The sequence below is a fragment of the Hylobates moloch genome, unplaced genomic scaffold, assembly GCF_009828535.3.
Source record: "Hylobates moloch isolate HMO894 unplaced genomic scaffold, HMol_V3 SCAFFOLD_22, whole genome shotgun sequence".
NCBI classification, from domain to species: Eukaryota; Metazoa; Chordata; class Mammalia; order Primates; family Hylobatidae; genus Hylobates; species Hylobates moloch.
Genome location: NW_026652297.1, coordinates 22,491,252 through 22,506,844, shown reverse-complemented (window position 1 = coordinate 22,506,844; position 15,593 = coordinate 22,491,252). Strand labels below are relative to the sequence as shown.

The window sequence follows — 15,593 nt, the reverse complement described above, 5'->3', positions numbered from 1 at the left end:
TCCAACAAAGAAAAAGAGCCATGTAGAAGCTATGTCGTTTTTATGCCATTACCTCAGAAGGGAAATGTGAGAATTAATAAATTTGCAGATATAGTTTTAAGAGCAGCACAATCCCAATGGAGTTTTCAAGGTCTTCCCCATGATCTTTTTCATTCTGTCCCCTAGAAGGGGAAATGTGTACAGAGGCCTGCCGGTGGGGAAGTTAGGGGAGTGTATTTCGTGGTCCCACATAATTTCCACTCTCATTCCATTGGCTGGCACTCAAGTCACATGACCACAGCTAACTGAAAAGGAAGCTGGGAAATTAAATCCAGCTATGTGCCTGCAAAGAAGAGAAAACAGGTTTGGTTGAATAGGGAGAATGGAAATTACCAACCAAAATAGGGAACACAGGAAGAAAAAGAATTGTGTCTTTCAGTATGTCTGTTTTTATTCCGTATCAAATTGTTCCTTGTTGTAGTCTTGGCTTGATTGTTCAGTTTTTCTTTAATAAAACAATAAACCACAGTAAGGTATTATAGTTATTTTGGTGGTTAATAGTATTCTAGGGAGTTTTCATCAGCTCATTTAAAAATTTTGGATGAGTGCTTGTTTTGATTTTCTGTTTTTGAAATATGGGCGTAAAAACAGTTATTGTTCCTTCAAGTCCTTCTGTGCTTCTTTGTCCTATTGCATGATTATAAACCCTCACCAAGGGCTTTCCTTTTTCCCCTGGGGCATCTTATTGAATACTTGCATCTTCAGTATTTCATCTGGGCCCAATGCTTTGTCTGTTTTAATACTTCTAATTACCTAATTATGTACTATAATGTGGTGACAAAACCCTTTATCATTTTACTCTTTTCTTAACCCTTTTCTTGCTTAGGAAAGATTGTTTTTGTCTCTTTGTTGCCTGCATTACAGATAGCCCTGATATTTGTCTGGCTTCCCTTTATTGTCTGTGTTATGACAGACCATTGCCCTGTTGAATGTCTTTCCAACTAACTATCAGGCACCTGGGTTCCTGATTACTGGGGCTCCAAAGTTGGGGTTTATTTGTTCTCCATCCCTCACTTTTCAGTTCACTTCCACACACTGCAGTCATATGAGACCAAATCCAAATGGCAGATAGGATACTCTAGTTGTCATAAACTACTTTTGTTACAGAATTAGTAGCCATTCTATCATGTATAGGTCTTTATATAATCAAATGTCTGCAGTAAGTATCCATGAGCCAAATGTAATAGAAATCAATAAGATTTTTAAAAATTATATGAATTGTACTTCAGGATAGCTAAATATTGATGAAGGATTTTTTTTCATTATGTCTATGTCTTGGATAATAAAGGAAGAAAAAATATGATAGAATTATAGTTTTACCATTTTATGACTTCTAATGAATTAATAGATTTAGGCAGTGATCATTAACAGTTGGTAGCATCACAGGAAGTGGGATACATTAATGTTAGGTGCCTCCTGGTGGAAGTACACAACACCAGCTTATCACTGCATTGAAATCACCCCAAGTTTAAAACAACAGAATTTATTTTGTTGTTGAATCTACAACTTGAGCAGGGCTCAGTAGGATGGCTCATCTCTGTTCCACATGGTGTTGGCTGGGGTAGCTTGAAGTCCAGGGTCTGGAATCATCTGAAGGTTTGCTCACTCACCTGTCTGGTTGTTGAAGCTGGCTCTCAGTTGAGACCTCCTCTGGAGCTGTGGTGAGAACACCCGAGACAGCCTTTTCATATGGCTGCTTGGCTTCCTCACAGCTTGGTGGTCTGGTTCTGAGAATGTGTCCAGAGAGAGCCAGACAGAAGCTGTGTTCCACCACCACTTTTGACACGTTTATTTTTTGAGAAACTGGTCACTAAGGCCAGCACATACTCAAAGGGAAGAGAGTCAGACTCTTTCATCTTTCTATGAGAGGAGTATCAAAGAATTTGCAAACATGTTCTCAAATTATATCATCTATAGATGAGACAAGAAGAATCTTGTTGAAAACTTGAACCTGAATCTGATAAAGTCTCTAGATCTAACTGCCAGTTTGTAGGAAATACAAGGGAAAGGAGAATTGTTAAATAAGAAAATGGAGGCACAATATGTAAAATTCTGAATGTGGGAAGCTTCTACAGGATAAAAAATCTGGTTTCTTTAACAAATACATTGCAAGATAAAAAAGAGAAGAAGGACAAGTCTATAGATTAAAGGAATCTTAAGAGATATATCAACAAACTGCAGTGCACTGACAAATATTTCTTGGCTCTTGAACAAAGTGTTAAGAATTTTTAGACAGTCACAGAAATTTGAACATTTACTGGATATTTGATTAATAGATTATTATTTTTATTATTAGTAGTGTTACAATGGCACTATGGGATTTTTTTATTTCTTTGTTTGTTTGTTTTGTTCTTTGAGACAGGGTCTCTCTCTCTTGCTTAGGCCGAAGTACAGCGACACAAACACAGCCCACTGCAGCCTCTACCTCCGAGGCTCAAGTGATCCTCCCACCTCAGCTTCCCAATTAGCTGGGACTACAGGTGTGTGCCATCATACCCAGCTAATTTACTTTTCCTTTTTTTTTTTTGTAAAGGCCGGGTCTCACTATGTTGCCCAAGCTGATCTCAAACTCCTGGGCTCAAGCGATCCTCCTGCCTTGACCATTCAAAGTGCTGGGATTATAGGTGTGAGCCTCTTCACCTGGCCTATGGTTATGTTTTTAAAGAGTGCTTATCTTTTAGAGATACACATTGCAGTATTTATAGATATAATGATGTCTGGGATTAGCTTCAAAATAATGCAATATTGGGGAGGAATATATGTAAAACAAGAAATGATTAGTGATGAAGCTAGCTGATGGGTAGATTGGGGTTCAGTTTACTGTTGTCTTTATAAATGTTTTAATTTTCCATAATGAAAGATTTTTAAAATTTGTAATTAAACCTATATTGCCTACCAATTTTGGTTTATTTCAAGATAGAAAACAAAACTTACGCACCACATGTTTGTGATGGCTCTTGTTATTATTTGTACTATGTAAAATTTGTTTAAATATAGTTTCTTCACACATCTGAGAGAGAAACTTCTATATTATAAATACTGATCAATTGAGTCTAAACTGAAATATGACTTTTACCCTAAAGTAAAGATTTAAGACTATTTTAGTCTAAATTCCATTATGGACTACTTAATCTTTGCTGTTCATCTCTATTTTTAGAGTTTCACCCTCACCTATTTTACATCTCAATTTTTATTTTATGGACACATGTAGAAAGAAAGACTTTCTGTTAATAATAAAATTTGTTTCCAGTTCCTACTTAGTGTGATTTTTTTCCTTTCTGTTTTATTTTCCTACCAGATATTTTGGTTTGAATAAATTATGAACCTCTACAGTTTTAATTCTTAATTTCTGTCTCTATTTTCATGAAACTGTAGCATCATTGTTGATTTTTCAAAACCTGAATGATTGTTGCATCTAGTATGGTTTGTATTCTGTGCTTTTAATTATGTTTCAAAAACAGATTTGCCTTTTCCAGTGATATTTGGGTTAGACCGATGTTCAAATTACTTTACCTAGCCTGAATCCACACCATCTAGCAAGGGGTAAATAAAAACTAGAAGTGTAATGAGTGGTAAGGAAGCTATTTTGAAACTTACAACGTATCATCAAAAACAGATTATTACTATTCCTAGAAATGCTACTCACTGTACTTTTCTCTCATATTTCTTATACCTATAGATGTAACATCTTCTGGATTGAATCCTGATACTGTGACCATCAAGTATTTTTTGTAGGAAATATGTTATCGTCTAGGTATATTCATCAACCTTGAGAGCTAGGTCTTTATGTGTAACTCTAAAGTCATGAAATTTTACCTAAATCCATTTCTCAGATTAATTTATAACTGATTAGGGAAGCAGTTGGAAAGTGCTGCTGTTCTGTTAACTACCCAGATACCTTGGCACAGGTATTATTTCTCTGTGCTTCTGTTTACTTGCCTGTTAATCTCTGAGTTGGACTGGATAATCTCCAAAGACTCAGCACAAAACTCTGATTTTTCAGTTCTTTTTCCAACTTTTGAAATAGTTTTGAAAACTTTACTTCTTTTTCAGAGCTTTTCTATATCTTCCTACCTTACTTATTTGATGCAATGGATTCTTCATCATTTAAAGAACAAGTTATAGTTTTCTAACAAAGAGAGTGCCATGAAACTTCACAAATTAGCACTTCAGCATTGTAGAGCAGAATCATAGTTGGTGTGCTGTTTCATAGATATGCTATGTCTGCATAATACATATTTTCAGTTGATTTGGTATTTGCTGAAAGTAGGCAATTTAAATTACTACTTGCAATTGAATTCTTTTAGATCTGTAGTTTTTAATCTTGAAAGTGGTTGGTATGCATTTAAATGAAAACAGGAATTGGTATACAGTGTGTTAAAAGAAAAACTTCAGCCGAATTAAATTTAATGGAGTTTAATTGAGCAATGAACAATTTGTGAATTGGGCAGCCTTCCGAGTCAGAGTAGGCTCAGAGACGCCAGCACAGCCACATGTTGGAAGATTTATAGACAGAAAAAGGAAAATGACATACAGATAACAGAAGTGAGGTACAGAAACTGCTGGATTGGTTACAGGTTGGTGTTTGCCTTATTTGAACATGGGTTGAACAGTTGGCTACATTTGATTGGCCAAAAGTCGATGATTGGCAGACGTGTAAGCTATGGTCTGTTTACACCTCCACTTGTTATAGTTCACAATGTACAGAGAAACCTTTAGGCCGAACTTAAAATATGTAAGGAGGCAGCTTCACCCTAAAGTTGACTTAACAAGTATACTTTACATTTTTAGTTTTTAGGTATTAAATTATTTATAGTTTATGGATACTCTTTACAAAGTTAATGTAGTAGTTTTTGGTACTTTCTTTCCTAATCAATTTTAGATTGTAACGGCTACACAGAATTTGGTTGTGCCAGTGTGCATAGAAAATTTCCAAAGAATAGGTGAGGAAGGGGACATGCAAAATTATTAAGTCAGGTGATCCAGATTTTTAGGAATAAAGCCTACTCGAAGACAGAGTTAAATTTATGTTATATAATGAGAAGGAGAGAAAATTTCACCTCTCAAAAGTATTATTCTATTTTTAATTGCTAAGTTTCCCAAGATATTTCTCTATGCCAAGTTATTTTATTAACTACTTACCTATCTTTTATCCTGATTAATTTGGGATATTTGATTTTTAAGGGCTTTAGCAACTTTCTTTTGTTTCAAAATGACATTTTAAAAGTTTTTGTGTTTCTTGCCTACTTCAGTGCATTTGACATCATTTTGCAGTTTCTTTGGCTTCTCTAACATACGCTTACTCTTCAGGTTAATTTTTCTCTTCTTTAGAAGTTAATTGTGCCACCCCCGTTTGAAATCTGATGCCTGGATAGGGACTGCCTGGGAGATCATCACATTAAGCTTTATGCAAATATGTGAAGCGACCTTGCTCAGATCCTTAGGTTGTTTACTGGCCCCCCCAAAAAGAGGCTTCCTTGCTGCCACAGAAAAGGTAAAAACAAACAAACAAACAAACAAAAAAAACCAAACCTGTCTGGGCAGTTGCAAAAGGGAGTTGTAAGCATAAGTCAAATGAACAGATGAATGTAAAATGAGCCTTAATTTATTTAAAAAATTAGGACCAGAAAAAAAGATGCTTCACAGATTTCTAGCATAATTCACCAAAAACCTAGCTTGGACTAGAAAGTTATAATTGTCCAAGGCACCAACAAAGTAGCAGAGTGAAGCATAAAATAGCTGAGGTCTCCAGAAATGGGAGGCAGTAAACCATTATAATATGATGTAAAACATAAAACAGCCACTATTGCTCTTAAAAGACTCATTAAGGAATATTTTTCTGTTTCAATAATGCACTGTGCCTTCATGCTCTAGGTCATCTTCCTGTCTACTCTCTCACATTTTCTCTCATTTTTTAGTTCCAAAGCCACCTGATTTGCAATCTCATTAGCTAAAGTATAATTACTCAAATACTATTATAATAATGGCCTCTGATTCCTGAATATCTGCTACTTGTCAGGCACTGTTCTTGGTGCTCTCACATGATTGCATCTTGATTACAAGATCAGTATTGTTATCCCTACTTAATAGATGAGGCAGTTAAGCAATCATTCACTCAGGGTTGCATAACTAGAAATTATGCAACATGAATTTGAACACAGGCCTTTCTACTTGGGTTTGGGACTTTCAAATTTCACTTTATTATAATGCACTTTTATGTCCTTCCTACGCTACTCTTTCAGGTTTATTCCTCCATAGAGTTAAATTAAAATACTCTTTTCTTTATCACTTCCTTATTAAAAAATATACATTTACTATGCTGTATTTCCATAGTTGGAAATTCAGCATTCAAAGTTCTTTCCAGCCTTGCTCCACCTTTTCTTCTATCCCACTGTCCTGCTCCCAGCAGGCAGTATTTCATGGAATTGTCTTTTCCTTCTGATTAATAATTACCATGTTATGCTGCACTCTTGAAATACCCATTGCCTTCTGTGCCTTCATATCATTCTTTCTGTTTTGATTACCTTTTCCACTGATGTTCCATGTTCCTCCTCTCCTAAAAATTATTGTTCAAACTCTCTGTGATTAAACCCAGTTGACTACTACTACTAGATGACATTCCCTCAGCCCTTATACATTCGTTGTGTATTGTGTTGCTGTGGGTTTTCTCTTTGGATTCTTGCAGTTGTGGTGTTTTACTGCATTATAAAGAAATATTTAGAAGTCTATATTTTAATCAGAACAAAAGCTGATAGGGTGGTTATATATAATAACTGAAGTGTCGATATTTTACATTAAGGAAAAAGATTGACAATCTTTTTTGAAAAAAATTAGTACTTTTACAAAATCACATTCTTATCCTAAAAACCAATGGGCTAAAACAAAGCAACTCCCCATCTGCAGAAGGTCGAATATAATTCAAAAGCTATCATATTCACATATGTATGAAGTATATGAAGCATGCGAAAAAATTTGAAATGTGAATATGTTGAAGGATGTAATTTACCTCTGGGATGTAATTATTTCCCCTTGCCTCACTCCTTTTTCAGTACCCACCAAAGGCATAAGTTATATGGCAAACACAGGCATGTTCTAAAACCTGAAGCAGCCCTTGGCACGTCTTCGAGATGAGAATTTCAGAGTGATTCTTGAAACTGTGTTAGTCAGTTTCGATCTTGTATTTTCTTTTTCCAGGTTTCCTGAAATGCAGTTTTTCCAACAAGAAAATGTGAGAAAAATTCTTACAGATGTTCTTTTCTGTTATGCCAGAGAAAACGAGCAGTTGCTTTATAAACAGGTAATGAAAATATCTTACAGGTGGCATCCATTGACTCAAAATTTTCTATACGGCTTGACAAATGATAGAGCAATAATATAGCCTTTATTGTATCCAAAGTTGTATCATAATGCTAAAGCAATCAGAGAGTTGCTTGTCAGCTGCATGGCGAGAAAGGTAAGCTCATTGAAGCACATATGCTTCTTCCTCATTATAAGACATTCCACCAAATTGTCTTCTATATGGTGTTCAATCTTTTCTTTCAACTTCTGGGAGTTTGTTTATAAACAGCATCTTTGAAGGCAATCTAGTAATAAAATTTCAGAGTTGTATGTACAAATATTATTTTTAAGTATAGCATTTTTAAATATATGATATGTCATGTAAAAAATAATCAAGTATCCTATTACCTTTTAAAACTTATCAGTAATAGAACTTCAGAAAGTTTCTTTAAATTTTTGAAATGTGTATTTAGTTCCTTTGTGATCCTGTTATTTGACTCATCTCATTACTAAAGCAAAGAAGATTATTGGGTTGTTTTATTTTATTGAAATGTAAATTAATATATACAGATGTATTTACATTTTTTATTTAAGTTTATGGTGTTCTAATAAAAATACACACAGTTGGGTATTTTTATGTATTTCTCCAAATGCAAATTAAGTGAGAATTCAAGCTAAATTATTAAATTCTCTAATAATCAAAAGTTATAATGTATACCTAATTCAAGACCACCGAACTTAAATTTAATATAATAGAAAACACTTAATGGTAAAAGCAGTGTATTTAATTTGAAATAAACTAGATTTAAGGATAGTAAAACATGTCAGACTATAAATATACTAAATCATACATTTTTAATTATTGTATATACATAGAATACCCAAGGGAACTAATTTTATCTTATTTTTAACAGTAGTAATATTTTTCTGTATTAATTAACTGCTGACAATAGCTTAGTAGAATTGGAAATGAAAAATATATTGCATTTATAAGGGCAACCAAAAGCTATAACATGTCTAGAAGAAAATTAACAATAAAGATACAAAAGCTATATGAAGAAAACTATAGGCCAGGTGCAGTGGCTTACACCTATAATCCCAGCACTTTGTAAGGCTGAGGCAGGGTGATTGGCTGAGCCCAGGAGTTTGAGACCAGGCTGGGCAACATGGTGACACCCCGTCTCTACAAAAATACCACAAAATTAGCTGGGCATGGTGGTGCACACGTATAGTCTCAGCTACTTGGGAGACTGAGGTGGGAGGATCTCTTGAGACCAGGAATTTGAGTCTGCAATGAGCTGTGATTGATTCACTGCACTCTAGCCTGGGCGAAAGAGTGAGATCCTGTCTCAAAAAAAAAAAAAAAAGTTATTCAAGGATATAAAGCAAGAGTCGAATAAATAGAAAAATAGCATGTTTTTGGATGAGAAGACTTTAAGTAAAAATACTACTTCTTTATGTTTAAATGAATTATCATTCCATTGATAACCTGAGTAAGATATATGTTTTTTTAAAAAACTGGATACACTTATTTTAAATTTAGTGCCTAAAAACGTTACACTTATTTTAACGGAGATAATATAATTTAGGGATTAAAAGCACTGAGTATAGACGCAAATTCCTTTGTTTGAATCTCACCTCTGTCATTTACTAACTTCACAATCTTAGACAATTTACTTAACTTTTTTAATCTTTAGTTTTGTATCTGTAAGATGAGGGTCATAATAGTAATTACTTTATAGAGTTAACATTTGATGCCAAGCAAAGGTTCATGTTGGTGGTTGTGGTTGTTTTTATTATCATCATCATTATAATAATTATTAAATGTGTTGGAATTACCATAGAATTTGTGGGAAAGGGATAATGGCAAATATAGATATTAAAACTTCTATAAAGGTTCTGTGATCAAACTAATGTGACAGTATCATGTGAATTGACCATTGTTCAGTGAAACAGTCTAGAAACAGGTTCAGTTATATATGGGATCTGAATATGGTAAAATAGAGAAAAGGATATTGACTTGCTATATGTGGATTTCCATCTGGAAAAACCATTAAATTATACATTTATTGGAGAATAAATTCCAGATGGTGTAAAAATATAAATATAAAAACTTAAAGTATATAAAAATACTGGAAGAAGATTTAGGAGAATTTTTTTTGTTATCTCAGACTAGGAAAGGCCCTCGCAAGCAAGGTAGACTCATCTACAAGTCAGACAAAAAGTCGAAAGACTAAAAACAAACCAAAAAGGAGACTGGGGGAAAAAAAAATCTATTAGTGTAGAATTCTTTTGGAAGCAAATAGCAGAAGACCCCGTTTAAAATGGCTTAAACTGTAAGGAGATTGTTAACACACTTCACATGAAGTCTGGGAGTAAATGGTTCTGCTGTATTAGTTCATTAGCTTAAAATCTTTATCACAGATTCCAGGATTTTGTTTTTCTGCTCTCTTTTCATTATGTTGGCTTTCGTTGTGAACCTTATCTCTTTGTTATTTCCTCTTTTCCTTTAAATACTTGAAAATACCCCGTAGTAAAAGTCTTGATGATAGTGAATCAAATCAGGATAAAGTTATCCCAAATTACACATCTCTTTTCCAATTTTTTTTAGAGAAAGAAAAAATAGATTTAGGAAGTCTTATAATAATGGAAACAAGTTCTATGGACAAGGAACAAAAACATAATAACTGTGCACTCCATCTACCATTTGTGATGTATGTGGCCCACTGCATTTGTATGGAAGACTACACAGGAATATGGAAGATCAGGTTCTTGATCCATTTAGACAAAAATCTATCAATTACTGAATAAGGAAGTATTATTAACTTACTCCTGGGTGTCATTTTAAAATATTTAATTACTCCCTGTACATGTTTAAAATCCTATAGATTTTTTACAGAAAAATAATACCTTGCTGTAGAAGGACTGAATATTTAGCCAGATCAAATTTAAGAAAAAACCTTAAGTTTCATCACAAGCTGTTAAAGCTATTATTTTGTACTAGGTGACACCCCGTTTAACATCGACCATATTGTTAATAGTTATGGGATTTTATTGAATTAATGAGACTGTTATCATGTAGTAGAATGTCTTGCTGAGTTAATTGAAATTGCAGAGATTATATAAATGGTATTAATGAACTTTGACTGCCTGATGCCTTCGCTTTAATAAAGACTGCTTGGTGGGCTAAATGAACACAGGCAGATAAAAGAACAGGTTCAATTTTGTGAACCTACAGGCTGTTGTTGAAGAAAACTTTGTTACCTTTATTTTCAACTGGCATGAGTTTGGAGTGCAGTGACTACTAACAATCTAGCAGGGATAAAGGCTTTTAAGCAGGCAGAAATGCTGACAATATAGGTGGAAGCAAAATATACATTTTGGGAACGAGAAGCATACTATCAATACATTATTTTTTATTATGCTTTGTCAAATTTATAGCATACTGAATTCATGATTATTGTTTCTGGTATTTCTCTTTTCTTTTAAAGATGTCTATGTAATTGCCATTTGTAATTATTAAACAGGTTTTACTAGTCTAGAATTGATAGCAAAACCAAAAATCTCTTTTAGGTATTTGAAAAAAAATCCCTAGTTGAGATGAAAGTCAAAACTGAGCTTGTAAAATAGTTTTGATGGTATTCAAAAGACTCTTAATTTCCATTCTGGCAAGAACACCTTTATTTATTGATTTGAAATATGATTTAATGCTATTCTTTTTTTCATATTGTAGCTTAGCTTTTTTCACTATGGGGATATATTAAGTGGTAGATATTGCATTCATTCAGTCAATATGTAGTGAGTACCTTCTTTGTGCTGGGCCTGTGGTAGGATCTGGATGTGTATATACACACACACACACACACAGTCACAGTTGTACAGTGTCCATTCTTACCTGCAATACAGTACAGTACAGTAGTTCACCCTTACCTGCAGTTTCACTTTCTGTGGTTTCAGTTACCTGCGGCCAACCATCATTCAAAAACAGTTGAGTATGGTACAATAAGATATTTTGAGAGAGAGAGAGAGAGAAACCACAATCACATAATATTGTTACACTATATTGTTATAATTGTTCTATTCTTATTAATTGTTGTTCATCTTAGTGTGCCTAATTTATAATCTTTAATTTAAATCATAATTTTAATACCTTTGTCATACAGGTGTATGTATAAAAACAGCATGGTATGTGTAGTTTTCAGTACTATTTACAGTTTTAGGCATCTACTGGGAGGTCTTAGAATATATCTCCTTCACATAATGAGGGACTACTGTATAGCCATTTCTGTACTCATTTTATTGTTTTGTTCCTTTCTCTCTAGACCACAAGCTCCATCAAAGTTAGGAACTTGCCCACTTCATTCACTTTTGTGTCCACAGCAAATATAGGCATTTAATAGTTTTTGCAATAAGTGAATGATTAATGGAGAATCTAGACAGAGTGGTGTCACAGAAACTAGAAGGAAGAGAACATTTAAAGTTGGACAGATCCATTTAGACAAGAACTCTTATTAAACTAGCCATAACTTGTTATAAAATATATTTTGGGGAAAAAACACTATTTCTTTCAAAAGGGCATGCCGCTGACAGCAAAGAAAGAAAACTTCATGATAAACATAGTAAGAACTATGCAGTTCTGCAAATTTTTGGATTGGGAAATCTGATGTTCTTGAAAATACTCTCCTCAAGTTAATTTCAGTGCAATGCCAATAACAATTTTAATGTTTTGTTTACCATTTTGTGTAACCTACATGATAATGATATAGCCTGGAATAAAAAAATAGAATCATCAAGATAAATTTGAAAAAAAGGAGCAGAAAATAGGAAATATTAGAATATTTTAAAGGTTGAATCTTTATAATGGTACAGTTATTGTTAATAATATACAAACCAATGTATTTCACAGTGACAGCCCGGAAAAAATGTAAGCTAAATATTTATTTTTTACTAAAGATGGCATTTCAGAACTCTGGGGAGAAGATGAGTTATTCAGCTGATTGAATAGATTGAATTTATTGAAGATGGAATGATTAATCAGTAAATTGGTGTAATTCTTTTGGAGAAAAACATACTTATTTTCATGGCAAAAATTAAACTTATATCAGTTAAGCGAAGAATTAACTGAAAAAAAAAAAGGAAACTGTATTCTTTCCTAATCTCAATATGAGGAAGGTATTTATAGGCATGAAAGCAAAATAGAAACCATGAAGAATGATTTATTGTATTGACTAAAGTGTATAATGTCAGTATGATATATCATAGAAATCAAAAGTAAGACTAATGATAAGCATGGTAAAATGTTTGTAACAAAAATTACACAGGGTTAATACCTTTCACTGGTATAGAACTATTAGACATCACCAAGGAAAGGAAACACTTCATCAGGAGAAAAAGGGCAATTTATTAAGTAAAAACGGTCAATAAAATTTTGGGGTTCAATCTTGCTAGCATTTAAATAAACTATAACAATTTAACTGTGAAACTTGACAAAATTTTTTTTAAACACTCTGAATATAGGTGAGGATGTGTGAGAGAGTGATTTTTATATTCTTCACTGAGGGAATTCTTTCTGGAGACAGCTTAATGGTATACATCCTACCAGAGTTTAACACATGTTTTTACCCCTTTACCCTGAAATTCTACTTCCAAGGACTTTAATCCTAGAGAAATCTCAGAAATAGGCAAAAAAAGATCACAAGGATATCTATTGGAGTTTTAAATTTATTTCTTAACTTTTGGTTTTTGTCTGGCCTCCCTCTCCCCCTTTATCATTTTCTTATTTTGGTTTTTGCTTTTCCATGCTTTTCTATTAATACAATACTTATTTATTATTTTAATGATTAAAATTATGGCACTTTCTTTTTGGAGTAACTTGAGACTATTCCAAGAGAGTAAACCCTTCATGATTTTTAAAGCAGAGTTAGTAATGCTTAATGTCATTTTTCTAGGTGTCTAACATGTTATCTGAAAGATTTGTTTCAAAGTTTGTTTAATAAGGAGATGGTTACCTATAAAGATTGAAATGACATGTGGTCATTTGTCCTGAATCACAAGTAAATTTTCAATGAATCATAAATTGTTTTGTAAAAATATAACTAAATCTTTTTAATTCAAAGCTAGTGATAACTTATACATGAAGTCTGAAAAAGTTAACTTGCATATTATCTTTATGATAACAATTGGCTTTCTAAGAATAGTACAGTACTACTAGACTGTGCAGAGGACTATGTGACTCTGTTCATCCATTATAGGAAGCCTTCTCTGATTCTACCAGCAAAATATTTATCTCCTCTCTGCTTTCATATTTTATTTTTATTTCCTCTAAAAGTGGTATTTTGTCTTGTCTTTTTATAAAAGAGCACCCCTAGTTACTAAGCAAAAGGAAAGTAGTAATTTGCTCACTTTAAGAGATAGGAAAGATTATAATCTGTTTTAACTTGCTGAAATGTTTTTTGATGCTTAAGGGGGAAAGAAATCTCAATTAGCAAAGGTAGCCATAATGTGGAATACCATATGTCACCACAATAATGGATCAGTAATGGATTTTTATAGTACCCTTTTAAGGACAGCTTAGTAACTAATATTATACCTTTTTGTTGCTATTCCTGTTTTTCGTGAAAACCAATATAAGGAGGAAAATCGTATTGGTGAAATCGTTAAATAAATTGAAACTAACCTTAGAGTTTAAGTAGACAGGAAAAAATTATGGTAGTTTTCTGATTAAACATGTTAAATCCTATTTTAACAAGTTTATTTTCTGTCATACCTTCTTAAGGTTGTTTCTTTTATTATCCAACATTTTAGCTAGCTGACTTCAGCACTTCCTAAATCTACAGACATCCTAATTTTGAGCCATTATATAATGAAAACATTGGATGTAATTTCCTTAGTTCTACAGTTCGTAGTTGCCCTTCTTACTGCAGATCTTAACACTGTAGCTTATGATTATAATTTGCATAAATGAAATTCATATTTATGAGTACAGATCTTGAAGCAACTGACAGGTGCAAGGTTATCTACCATGCCAATTTATTGTTTGTCATGTCATTTAAAAGAGAACTGCTCTCCATGTTTTAAAGAAGAATACCTGCTGTGGTTGAATCAGAATCAAATTCTGAACGTAGATAAAAATCTCATCTTGTAGCTTTCCATTTTTATGTGTTTCTATATAATATGGAAATTTTGCTAGTGGGAATTGGTTTGAAGAAGTATTTAACTGAGTTTATACTGTCCACTAATGGACTCTGAGTATCCATCTCTTTCATTTTTCTGGCTCTTTTATTTCAGGGCATGCACGAGCTGTTAGCACCTATAGTCTTCGTCCTTCACTGTGACCACCAAGCTTTTCTACATGCCAGTGAGTCTGCACAGCCCAGGCAAGTTTTTTCTTTAATATGAGCTCCATTTGTTTTTTAGCCCCCACGGTAACCTTTGTTTTTGAAACCTCAAAATCTTTTAAATGGAAGGTACTTACAAGCTGTACAAGTTGTAAACATTTGATTGTGTTTCATGTGGTTAATTGTTAATTCTACTTAATAGTTGTTAGGCCAGTTTAGCTATGGGGAAAATTTAGAATCATAAATGTCTTTGGAATTCTTGATTCTGTATCAAAGGAAGACATGTAAGTAATGGATCAAGAATGGAAAATTTTTGTTGTAATCACAAAAGTGCTAATGATTGATATTATCCATATATATCATCCTCTAATGATCCATTTTTTACTCCAAGCTGAATAAGACTTTATATATGAGATTATCTCTCCTCATCAGGTTTGACTCAGCTTAATTTGTAAGGGAGCAGAGCCACAAAGAACCTCAGTCTGTAAATAAACAAAATTGCTTCTCAAATTTTTTAGATATATTCATTTATTCTTCCCTGCAAATAACTTTTGTAATTGGATTCAACTTAGGCTAATTGTTAGAATTCATTTTTCTAACTTAAGATACCCTAACTTTGGGGCCTTCAGAAAATCATTTTGGAAATGGAGGGCTCTGGGACTGTCAGGTTGTGTCCAGGAGTATTCATGAGGCCAGCCCATCTATATGCAGTAAACAGAAAACTTGCGGATAACATTTCACATATCTGATTATAAGATCTTTATTAATCAAATATAGCTATCCATTTTGCTGAGCATATATTCAGGCCTTTGTTTAATTAACTTTTGTCTACTAGTTTATAGATTAGTATTTTCAAGTTTCCTTGAAGCTTTGCTAATTTTACTGAGTTTTTTTTTTATCTTGACAAGAGCATAACCATGTATAACTTGCTTTCACTTC

General features: G+C 33.2%; 1 protein-coding gene across 11 annotated transcripts in view; it reads left to right on the top strand.

Annotated features, from left to right (window-relative positions):
• TBC1D5 (TBC1 domain family member 5) overlaps positions 1 to 15,593 on the top strand; it is a 590,707-nt gene that overhangs the window by 358,139 nt on the left and 216,975 nt on the right. For all 11 annotated transcript variants that reach the window (XM_032143402.2, XM_058433544.1, XM_058433546.1 and 8 more), the window contains 2 exons: positions 7,234 to 7,336; positions 14,605 to 14,693. In XM_032143402.2, the coding sequence (XP_031999293.1) occupies positions 7,234 to 7,336; positions 14,605 to 14,693 (192 nt within the window). The remainder of the gene's footprint in view (positions 1 to 7,233; positions 7,337 to 14,604; positions 14,694 to 15,593) is intronic.